At 37.7% G+C, this 12,485-nt stretch overlaps 1 protein-coding gene across 1 annotated transcript; it reads right to left on the bottom strand.

Annotated features, from left to right (window-relative positions):
* Positions 1-431: 431 nt before the first annotated feature.
* Positions 432-11,928, bottom strand: LOC139649681 (L-amino-acid oxidase-like). The gene is made up of 8 exons (XM_071526157.1): positions 11,844-11,928; positions 11,163-11,240; positions 9,588-9,775; positions 7,928-8,040; positions 7,516-7,717; positions 7,365-7,433; positions 2,689-2,825; positions 432-1,817 (listed from the first exon to the last, which is right to left on the bottom strand). Exons 2-8 carry the CDS (start codon positions 11,191-11,193, stop codon positions 995-997), a joined length of 1,563 nt encoding a protein of 520 aa, XP_071382258.1. The 5' UTR covers positions 11,194-11,240; positions 11,844-11,928; the 3' UTR covers positions 432-994.
* Between the last annotated feature and the right edge of the window lie 557 nt (positions 11,929-12,485).

Below are 12,485 nucleotides of genomic sequence, written 5' to 3'. Positions count from 1 at the left end.
CAAGGCACCAGGCACTCAACTTGAAGTGGAAAATTTTAAAATGCCTTTATTGCATCAACAAGTTCTATATACAGAACATGATTGAAAAACTAAGTCTGATGCTTTTCGGAGTTTTTGAATTTTCATGTCCTGTAAATGGTCAGTAAATGTTCTGTATATAGAACTTGCCAATGCAATAAAGGCATTTTATTTTTTTTCACTTCAAGTTGAGTGCCTTGGCTTCTCTCATCAGTGGCTCCAGTCCCATCAACTTCAATTCTTATTTGAATGGCTTTCCAGATGCATGACTCTCTCCTCATGTGCACACACACATACATACATACATACATACATACATACCTACATACATACATACATACAAACACTCCTGTAGTAATAAGTGCATTTCACTAGTCAGCAGTGAGACAATCTTTATTTTAGACTTTCCGCATTCATCCTGGCGTATATGTATTTTTTTTTTAACCTTTATACATTGATTGTAAAAGAGACATTTACTCTTTTCATGAAGCACATTGATGACATGAATCCAGGTAAAAGCCATAATCCCTCATTGATGTCCCTTACTAAATCTATGTGAAGGAGTAGATAAATCTATTTGAAGGGAGTAACGCCTGCACACTCAGTGTGCAGGCGTTACTAAATCTAAATCTATACCAATTACAAGGGAGGAGATACAGATGCAAAGAGAAAGAGACGAATTAGAGAAAATATCAGAATTAAGCCTTAGTGCTTATCATCAAAGTCAAAATGAATACTCTGCTGTCTTAATTGTTAAAATGTAGAGACTCTCTATGTGTAGGAGATCCTGAAAAGATCAAATATTTTATAGGTTTTGCAGATTGTGTAAGAAGTTTCCAAAATGTTTCAAATTCCAAAAGTTTCAAAAATAGAGCAAAAATAAACAATGATCACACAATCAACAAATCAAACACCAAATGCCAAACTCTGATTCGGTATTCTTTCCATAACACCCTGTACTGTCTCCTGTTCTCTGCTACTCACACGCTTTCTTCTCATTCAATTCCTTCTCCAAATACTTCTTTATTTCTTCAACTTTGGTTGCACAGCCGTTGATGTTCTTGGCCGCCCTGATTGCAGATTTCATGGCGGTCTCAATCCAGGCGTGAGGCAAGGCTGTATGCTCCCCGGCAAAGTGCACCTTGCCCTCATTTGCAAACAGTTCTTTGGCAAACTCTACATGCTGGTATGGTGTGAAGATAGCGTACGCACCCAGGCTGTAAGGATCCATGCTCCACTTCTTCACCACAACTCCTGTGCAGAGAGACCTGATGTGCTCGCCGTGGATCTTCACCAAATTATTTAGAGCCACTTCTTTCAGCTCTTTGTCGCTCATCCCCAGGAAGAGGAGGGAGTCGTCAGACCAGGTGTAGGAGGCCAGGAGGACGCCGATCTTTTTGTTCTTGAAACTGTGGCTGGGGTAGTAGATGAAACGAGAGGGCCGGTCGGTGATGCTCCTTCCGCCTCTGATGCCGTCCTTCTCCCAGAACTTCTCGCTGAAGGTGAGGATGATTTTGGTGGAGCTGTCGTAGTGGACCGACCTCAGGGCGTATGTCTTCTTGAGGGACAGAGGAGGCTGGAAATCGATGAGGAGGGTGGCTTTGGCTGTGGCAGTCACCAGGACGAAGTCAGCCTTCAGATGGGTCAAAGAGGACGAGCTGTGTTTACGATATGACACGGTAACGCCGTCAGTTGAGTGTTGGATGCGCTTGACTGGAGAGTTAAGGTGAATGGTAGCATCCAGGGCTTCATGAAAGGCCTTGGGGAGATTGTCAAACCCTCCTGTCACTTCATAGTAGCTGGTAAAAAACAAAACACATGATAGATTGTCCAATTAGAGGTCCGCCTTAGTCATCTGAAATACAGACTTACGTGTACTGTAAAAATGGTCATCTTATGAAGTCACTTAATCTTGTATTGAATCTTGAAATCTTTTTTTTTCCTTTAAAACATAAAAAAAAAATGGGATAAGATAATTTTCATTTTTTGCTAGTGATATTTCACTTCAAGTTTGCTGCCACAAGTAACAGTGTCTTGAAATAAGGGAAATCCCTTCCCCTATCAAGGTGCTAGTTATTGGTAAATGTTTAGGATGATGGCAGCACATCAGAAGCGTTTTCACACCCATTATATTTCGGCGTTGCTGTGCAAAGAGCAGGTGCAAAGTGCAGGTGCAAAGTGCAGGTGCAAAGTGCAGGTGCAAAGTGCAGGTGCAAAGTGCAGGTGCAAAGTGCAGGTGCAGTGTTGCATCCAGCTCGTGACTGGCTGGACTTTTGTGCTCTGCATTGTGATGAAATGCTTGCATGTCAAGTAGAAAGGATAAAGGAAGTAGCTAGACAAAAGGGAAAGAAAATGTGGGAAAAATGTACTTTAGCAGTATAGGAATTTCCCAACTTCCAACACAAATCTGTATAGTGCCCAGGGTAGAAAAGCTTTCTCCTGGAGGCATGTTTGTAACCAACCATTTTCTACATCTAGCAAGATAACAAGCAAGGAATAACTGCTTTCCCCACTTCTTGGAAACTCCACAAGAGTTGAGCTGTAAGAAGCGGCGAGTGCTGAGCAAACCATGTCCTACGTGAAAGATCCAATAGGCTTCTCCAATAAACCTAGAAATTTTATTATGACTACAAATCTGAAACTAATTGTAGTTGTTGTTGTTGTATATACCTGGTGTCATCATTGATATATGCCTGCTCATATATCATGTCTGTCAGTGCTGTGTAAAACAGAACGCTCTCGTCTAGGATGTCTCCGATCATCTTCAAAGCTCCTGGACTCAGGTCCCCCTCTTGCACTAGATAGTCCTGTTAAAAATCATCACATCACTTCAGATTAGAGCCTCACTTAGGCAAGGCAAGACAAGGCAAGTTTATTTATATAGCACATTTCATGCACAACAACAATTCAAAGTGCTTTACATAAATAAAATAAAAATAAAGGCATAGATAAAAAGAAAAGTTTTTATTTTCACACATCTTCACACTGCAAAAATGTCCATCTTGACAAGTCGTTTAATGTACTATCTACTAGTCTGCAGATGTGGGAATTCAGATCTGCAAAAATCAAGAGGGGTCAACACTTTAATGGTTTTCTCAACCAATTGGTAGATCACATGCCCACTTCCAATTACTCACTGAATGAAGAAGCGTGCAACCTAAGTGAACCTGATTTAGACAGCTCTACCACTCGGTTGAAGTATGCTATACCCAAAAAAATCCACCAGAGGGCATGTGGTGCAACTGAGCACACCTCTTTAATCTAGCAAACTGGCACCTATAGCAACTTCAGAAGTACGCCTGATATGTGGCATTGTTTGTGAGGAATTTTCGATGGTAAGCACATATTTTTGGATGAACACATCTTCAGAGATGTTATTGAACAGCATGACCTAACTACATTTACAATTATTTTTAAAATAGCTGTGTAATAATTTTTTAAAAACTTGATCAACCAAACGGCTGAAATGGTATAATAAATTCACAGTAAGAAAAATATTTTCCCCCAATTAAGTGATGGTAACGTTATAATTTCTTTGTTCATTTCATTACATTTTTATTAAATTCATTAATGTTCACCATTTCTGTCATTTCTGATGAGCATTAGTGGAAGAAAATGATAATCAAGCTAAATATAACTGTAAAACATAAGATATTATTGATTTGTCTCATGTGTCAAGCTGGGTGAAGATGTACATCTGCCTTATCCAATGTATTCAAAATGGCAAAATGACATCTCCACCATTGGTAGAGCATGTTTGTTCAAAAATTGTATGGTCAATAAAAAAAAAAACATTGTTTGTATTGGAATTGTTCCTTTACCATAAACTGACATCTCAACTATTTGGTAGAGGTTGCTAGTTCAAAAACTGTTTGGTCAGTCAAAAAACAAAACATTTTTTATTATTTATTATGTATTATTTATTATTGTTCATTATTGTTTAGGAGATAAGGCTAGCAAAATCAGTGACTTCTTTTAAATCACTTCTTAAAACCCATTTTTATAGACTTGCTTTTATGTGATGTCATCTTTTTATCGTCTTTTTATCTTTTTATCTTCTAGCATCTTTTTCTTGTCTTTTTATGGTCTCTTTATTGGCTTTTATCATCTTTTTATCATCTTTCTATTGTCTTTTTACGCTTTTTATCTTTTATTTTTACTTTATCTTAAATTTATCTTACTTTTATTTTATTTTAACTTTACTGTTTATGTTGGTTTTCATTTTACGATTATACCACTATTTACTTGAATGTTGCTCCTTTCCATCTCCATTCCCCTATGAATTTTACCACTGTTTACTATTGTTTTATTGCTTTTAAATTCATATTTTGAGTATTCTGCTTTTATTTTTCTATTTTTATTTTATTTTATTATTCTGTCAAAGCACTTTGTAAACTCTGTTTTTAAAGGTGCTATATTAATAAACGTATTATTATTATTAGTAGTAGTATCATTATTTATTGTTACTAATGACCAGGAGTATTTAAAAAACACAGAAATATTTTTTTGTTGTTTATTTCTTGGTGAGGCCATTCTTTCCTCCTTCCAGGCAAGCCTGATGGAGGGAAAATTCAGGTGGCTTCACGACCAGGTACTGACTCAGCTGGCCGTGGGACAGGCAAGGAAAAAGGAAAAACATAATTCCAACATGTCTTGCTTTATCCACTTCCTCAGGCCAGGGGAGAGGGCAGCGAAGAAGACAAATGCCAAAGGCTTCTTGGCAACAGTGGGTGACTGGGAGATTTGGACAGGACTCAAGAAGCATCTTGACAAGTCATTTAATGTACTATCTACTAGTCTGCAGATGTGGGAATTCAGATCTGCAAAAATCAAGAGGGGTCAACCCTTTAATGGTTTTCTCAACCAATTGGTAGATCACATGCTCACTTCCAATTACTCAGTGAATGAAGAAGCATGCAACCTAACTGAACCTGATTTAGACATCTCTACCACTCAGTTGAAGTATGCTATACCCAAAAAAATCCACCAGAGGGCATGTGGCGCAACTGAGCACACCTCTTTAATCTAGCAAACCAGCACCTAGTGTTGTAGTCGAGACCACCTAAACCGAGATCGAGTCAAGACCAAGACCAGAGCGTATCAAGTTCGAGTCAAGACCAAGACTTTGAGGGGGCGAGACCGAGTCAAGACCAAGACCGAAGGGGGGCGAGACGGAGTCAAGACCGAGACCAGACCAATGTGAGTCCATTTTCAAGACCATGTAATCAGAGTGATGGCTCAACATTTACACCATTTCTCTGCTAAAATTCAAAAAGAAAGAAAGCATTATTTAGGAATTTAAGTAAAATACAAATGGATGTATAGTATGTACTCAGTGACAGAAGGCAATCCTTTGAAACATTGCAATTCGATTTCACTGACCTTTGGAAAGGCTCAAGACAGTGGGCAGAATGAAACAGAAGTGTTAAAACACCCTGAGCAGAAAGCTTCACTAAAACATTCAAAATTATTATCAGGTTATAGCTGACCCTTGCTTTTATGTCACAATGTATAATTATTTTGATTCCTGAAATGAGAAGAAACTGAAATTTACTGTCATGTATAGGCTACAAATTGTTTTTATGTTATAGTGTTTTGACTTTGACCAATGTGACAACTTGCCCCGCTCTCCCCTACTCAATCTGCCAGAGCCCCACTGTGCAGACGAAAGTGAAACTTAAAATTCCACAATTTACTCGACTGTGTTAGTAACGGTATACACAGAAACCTGATAACACGTCTTCTGCTGCACTACAGACTTTAACGGTAACATTATTACCTTGTGGAATTTAAGCCTAACATTAGTGAAATTATAATTTAACCGATAATTGTGTCGCAATGCTTTAATGCAGCGCGTTGAATTGAACGCGCCATGTGCCTGTATGGAATTGGTGCTTGTTCTTAGAACTGTTTTGCAAAACTCTCTGTGATTTCTGTAGGCAAATTGTATTATCTCATTCTCTCCTCCTCAGCCACACATGGTGCTCTCTCCTCCTGTATCCTGTGTTCTCTTCCTTGGTGCAGCTCAGAGAGGGGTGAGTGAGGGTGGCAGCGTTTAATGGTCAATAAACTTTCAAACTTAAAATAACCCAAGTTATCGGTTGCAATTTGAAGGGGAAAGTTTTATATCCAATCACAGTAAAAAATAAATAAATCAGACAATGCACCGGCAGGTAATGATGTTACTGCACTTGTGGTCTCGACTGGTCTTGAAATAAAATTCCGAGTCCTCTTTGTCCGAGACCGAGTCAAGACCGAGTAAAAATGCAGTCGAGTCCGAGACGAGACCGAGACCATCACAATGTGGTCTTAAGACCGGTCTCGAGACCAAGACCGATCTCGAGTACTACAACACTACCAGCACCTATAGCAAACAACTTCAGCGCCTGATATGTGGCATTGTTTGTGAGGACTCAAGAAGCAGCTCAGATTCCTAGAGGAAATGACCACCACAACCGTCCGACCAGAAATCATCCTCTGGTCTAAAGTCACAAAGCAGGTGGTTCTTATTAAACTGACAGTGCCATGGGAAGAGAGGATAGAGAAGGCACACAAGCAGAAGTTTACAAAATATCCGTCCCTCCTCCTCGAGAGCCAACTGAAGGGATGGAGAGCCTGGAATCTACCAGTAGAACTCGGTTGCATTGGATTTGCAGGGCAATCTCTCTGAAGAGCCTTGGAGTTGCTTGGTGTTTAAGGACTAGCTCAAAAGAGGTTGGTTTTGCCATCGAGCCCTTCCGAGGTGTCATGGGTCAATTGACAAAACAGCAGTGAAGGAGGGTGCCCAACAAAGAGCGATTGTTGCCATCTGGCTCAGAAGTGATGACCCCATCGTACTGGGGGAGTAAGTCTCATGCAGAACTGTCAGTTGCATAAATATTGAGGCTGACATAAAAAGAATCAGTGATAGAAATTAACTTATTTCCAATTCTAATGAACATGTTTCAAGAACGTTCTGAATCAAAGAGCAAAATTCAAGATTTCAAGATTCTTGAGCAAGTGAAAGTGCGTTAGAAAAGAGTTTCACCAATTTGTCAATTTTTTGTATAAGTTTGCGGAGAAGTCCTGTAACTGTTACTCCTGTTACTTGGGACTAAAATCACAGAATTATGGTGCTGATAATTACCTTAAAAATCGTAACTGAAAATTACCTGAGCTCCTCAAGAAAAATAAATCCCACCCGCACAGGGCTTACAACTGGTCTAAGCCTTAGTCTGATCTATATTTCTCTTGTTTGACCAGTAAGACTGCCAGTTGCAAATGCATTAATACCTAGTTTGAGCCAGAACAAATATCCACCCCCCTGTTAAGAAGAAGAAATATAGAGGTGTGTAGTATCTCTTTACCTGTACAGAGTAATGATCATACTTCTCCATCATGGCTTGGACGCCATTGTTTTCCACCTCCTCCCTCACCTGCAAAATGACAGTGCAAGCAGTACATTATTATGCCTTTATACACTGAAAATTTATTTATTTTCGTCTCTCCTCTACAAACCTTCTTCAGAGCTTGGAATAAGAGCTTCTCAGCTGTTTTCCCCTTCTCATTTCCCGGCAGGTTGTAATTCAGGATGTCTGGGTTCTCGATTACTGAGGAAGATTTGTGCCGCACCCCATTTACCAGGTAGTATGTGTTCTTGTCCTCCTCAATGAACATATTCAGCTTCACGCCCAGTTTGAGGATAAATGCCTGGAGAATTCTGGTGATTGACACATGGCCGTAAATATTAACACTGTTTGTAACACAGATTTGTTAAATACTCAGTTCTTCGAAGGTTTGAAGATCACTACATTTACTTAGTTTCATCACATTCTTAATAACATTTCTAAAGTTCACTTCAGTGTTTTCACAATAATAAATTGATTTATGGTGGCTCTCACTGATAAAAGAGAGTATCTAAAGTACTCACTTCTGGAAGCTTGGGATCCTCATAGGCCCCAGTTCTGCATACCAGCCTTTCTTTTCATCTCTATAGGTATGCACTCGTCCTCCAATACGACCACTTGCTTCTAGTATGGTTACCTTTCATATCACATCACATCACATCACATCACATCACATCACATCACATCACATCACATCAATGCAAATGCAATTCTACCTTGGTTTTTATTTATTCAACTACAATATATAGATTTGATCCTATTTGTTGTTTTATGTTTCATTGACTTAATCTAATAGTGTGAATCAGCAGTAGACTGTAATTCAGTGATTCTCTCCCACACACTGTCATCTTGGGTCAAGCCAAATGACCCACTGACATCACCTTTGATTGGCAGAGCTGACTATAGGCTCTCTGGACTCATATGGTCACAACTGGGCTTTAAGAATGAACAATTGAGGCTGCATCCATTTTTTTAAAAGGACCATAATATATTTTGACCATAAATATACAGTATGTGTGGGTAGGGTTGGGCCAGTTTCCGGTTTAACCAGTTTGATATGGTGTACAAGCTCACACTGCTTCAATTTTCTACACACCAGCTGCACCAGCATTTGTCATTATGAGCTGGTCTGGCAACTTAAAAACTAGCCTATGCCTACATCAGTTAACTGTGTCAATGCTAAATAAATATACTTGTATTTCATGAACAAGATGATATCATAAATAAAATATGTTTGTTATAAACAGAGATAATTTGTCGGCTTGTACCCTTTCACACATAAATCACTACTGCTTTTGCTGCTAAGCAATGCAGGACACGCATTAGCGCTTGTTTACACTGTTCTGCTGTTAAAGATGGCGCCAACTATAGAAGAAGTTTAATTTACTATTTTATCTTGTTTGTTTGAGACCTCGCTGTCAGTGGAAGTAAGTGGAAGTTCTACTTTCAGCTACGATCGTAGTTTCTTAATTATCTTTGCGATATAGCATAAGTGTCATAACAAAGTAGACTGTGTAATGCAAAGCTGGCTTTTTAAAATTCTCCTTTCACACAGCACAGAAAGTTGCTCTGAACTGGCTTCATGACGGTCGGAAGGCGTAATATTGGTGTCTGAAAAATGCTGCTCTGACCCGTTCACACAGAACTCAAAGCTGCCAATAAGCCAGCATCATGGCTTTTTTTCAACTGTGTGGAAGGGGCTTATCTGCTTTTAGATTTTTTGCACCATATATTTGGAATGAATTACAGTGTACTTTGCAGCTTGACACTCTGGTTCCAATGGGTCAATTTAGAAATCTAGTCAAAACCCTGATTGATTTTAGCTGTGACTGCTTTTAACTTGTTTTAATTGACTTATTATTGTATTATATTACTTTTATGATTTTATTATTTTTATTCTTATTCTTATTGTTATTGTTATTCTTATTGTTGTTGTTATTATTATGGTATTATTGTTAATTATCTGATTGATATTGTACTTTAAATTGTTTTATACATATACTTATGTACTCAGGTCTCTCTTGAAAATGAGATCTCGATCTCAAGGTGACTTACCTGATTAAATAAAGGTTTATATATATCTCTCACGGTCTGGGCTGTGCCAGAGATTGGTTTCTACTGCTTGCCAATAGAGGCCGCTAAAAATCATTAATGAATGCTCATTTAAGTGAGTGAAATACATACCTTGTGCCCGGCATCCCCTAGTAGCATTGCAGCAGTCAGCCCAGCCATCCCAGCACCAACTATGACAACATGCTGAGGTGTGTCTGTGCGAGGGAGGCCTGTCTCTGCAATCTTAACAAGCTCCTTGTAGTCCTTGTCTTGCAGCAGGTCTGCAAGGCTTTCACCATCATAAGCATTTCCACTGACACCTAAGAAAGGCAATAGAGACACAAATGTATACATAGGAATGGATGTGGATGACAACAATATAGAACAACAAAATGATTTTCTTTAGTTTCCATACTGTACAATTTTGGATAATACATAGGCTACACCACTGAGAGAGAGAGGGAGAGAGAGAGAGAGATGAAACGACAGAGGACTAATCTCTGGTGTGTTGTTCTGTTTTAGAATTCAGTATTTACTGATGTTAAATCATGATGCACTTCGGCGACAGAACTGGAAGTGATATTGTGGCAAGCTTCATGGAACTAATGCAGTCCTCTTGGCAAAATTGCATTTTGCCAGGGAATCAGCACAGTGGCGAGTGTATTAAATGGCAAAGACAGGAGGTGCTGTTTCCCTTTTTACATTTGGATAACCATCTACATTTTGCCGCCTTTACAGCATAATATTGTCTTTGATAATGAAACGTCAAACACCCTATTAGAGTGTGCAAAACCATATAAGGTAAATGACATATCAATTATAATTTTGACACCATTATTGCATAATCACATGAAACATATATATGCAGTTCAGGAAATACATTTTAATTTTCCAATTTGCATCATCATTTGAATAAAGCTAAAAATAAAGCGTGCAAATCTCTGTTTAAATTAAATGTCAATACTAGTATAGGAAATGTCAAATGCAAATGACATTATTGAATTTGAATTTGAATTTTGAGCCAAAAACTTCAAATGTAGCATTACATGGCCATTTTACATATTATATTTCCATTTGAATTATGCATGCGATACGCACATCAGCCTCCTAGTGGTGATTATAGGTAGGGCATGTGGGATTTTTTGTTGTGATATCTCACAGTGTGTCAACACAGGTGGCAATCAATAATTGCAGCAAATCTACTGATGTTGGTAGTCCAACATAGTAAAAATGAAAATGATCTGTTAAATTCACAGTAGCACAATGACTCCTACTGTAGAAAACCACGTAAAATAAACCACGTTTGTGTTCCGAGTTCAGAGTGAATGCTTCCGAGTTGAAGCAACAAGATTACATCCTGTTCATTTCTATTCATTGTAATTGCTCTAAAACATCCCTGATTTTATTTTCTTTACCAGTATTTCACTCTGGCCACAACAATATTGTCAGGAAGCTGTGATCTCTGACCATTGACCTCCTTACTGTTGGGTGCTGGCAATGTTGGTGATGTAGTAATTGAAGCTTATGCTTGAGCTTATGTTATCTCTTTTCTATTTACTGTTGGAATGCTTTATTTATTTCATGCGGCTGTACAATCAAATGCAGCCGAAACCTACATTTTCAAATGAAATCAAACAAGCCATATTTCAATGACTGTTAAAATAGTAACAAAATTGAAGAACAGTTTTCATTTTAGAGTGTACTTACCAAATTTAGAGAGTGTTGCAATTGGAATCATGTTTTCTCTTGGAAATGGTCGCCCTTTCAATGACTGATACTAATACTCTTAAAACAGAAGTAATGATATTAATATGAATGCAAAAAAGTAGAGATTGGCAGAAACTGACTTTACATGAAATAACTAATTAATAATAATACAAAATTAATGTATTGCACATGATACAGAAACAAATGTTGTGACAATGCCAGACATAGAATCAGAAAGACTACTATTTTAAGGAACTGATAACATGCAAAAACAGGTTTTAGCTAATAAATAATTTAGTATGTCATGGCCACATTTTTTCATTTAAGCCTTACAACAAATAAAAGTAAAAGCAACTGTACTAATAAAACTGAGTTTTATTCCAAAATAATATATCAATTGACACTGACAATTCTTATAAAATGAAAGCTGGAATAAAGTAAATGATATATTAAAGTTATGAGACCTTTGCTTCACAAAAGCAAAAAAGCAAACAGAATCATCTGTGGTTTTGAATTATTGACATGACACTTAAGTCCAATCTAATAAATCCAATTTTAAGATGCTTTGTTCAAGTTATACAGAATATTCTCAATTATAATTTGGAATACATACATTGGATATAATGCATAAAAAGGTTGAAGGTTGGCAGGAGGAAAGATAGTAAAGCCTTGAAATCTTACCCAAGTGTTGAGAGTGACCGGTAGAGATGACTAACCAGCTTGATACTGCATCTCTTCCTTCCCGGTGAGATTGCTTTATATAGGACACACAGATACTACACTGCAAAAAATGTTGACAAATAAGTAATTTAACAATTATTTTCATCTCATATATGAGATATCATATTTTTTAAATAACTGAACAAATCGCCTATGGAGTTGAGATAATTTCACTTGTTACAATGCAACTTGTTTCAGTTCAACATTAGTTTTATATTAGTGATGTGATCTGCTGTAATAGAAAAAATTGCCACTTGTTTCAAGAAAATTCTGTAATCTGATTTATTTATTTTTTTCCCAATATTTTTTCATCTGTTTTAACAAAAGGAATATGAAAGGACTTAATGTTAGATGAAATACTGGTTAACATGGACATTTCTTACAGTGTATGTTGTTACCCTGGCCTGATGCCAATAAAAAATAATGTTTGATGATTTAAATGGACTTGCAAACCAGGAATGTCACTTACGTTTGTTTCCTCATAGCCCAGCCAAGCTTGTACAAACATTGATATTTAACCTTAAATGATCCCATGGAGGTTGGCTGTGCACCTTGCTCTTTTACAGCAACATCCTGTTTCACAGTTCTCACACTGGGAGCTCT

Source organism: Centroberyx affinis, unplaced genomic scaffold (genome assembly GCF_046629955.1).
Source record: "Centroberyx affinis isolate AG114_WGS23_722 - 3 ecotype Tasmania unplaced genomic scaffold, CSIRO-AGI_Caff_v1 ptg001387l_1, whole genome shotgun sequence".
Lineage (NCBI taxonomy): Eukaryota > Metazoa > Chordata > Actinopteri > Beryciformes > Berycidae > Centroberyx > Centroberyx affinis.
This window is presented reverse-complemented; position numbering and strand designations above follow the sequence as displayed.

Excerpts from the sequence above, each read along its gene's own strand:
- LOC139649681 (XM_071526157.1), bottom strand. The coding sequence starts at position 11,193 with ATGATTCCAATTGCAACACTCTCTAAATTTG. Across the intron at positions 9,776-11,162 it reads TGCAACACTCTCTAAATTTG|GTGTCAGTGGAAATGCTTAT; the intron begins GTAAGTACACTC and ends TGCCTTTCTTAG. Across the intron at positions 8,041-9,587 it reads TAGGGGATGCCGGGCACAAG|GTAACCATACTAGAAGCAAG; the intron begins GTATGTATTTCA and ends GTGATATGAAAG.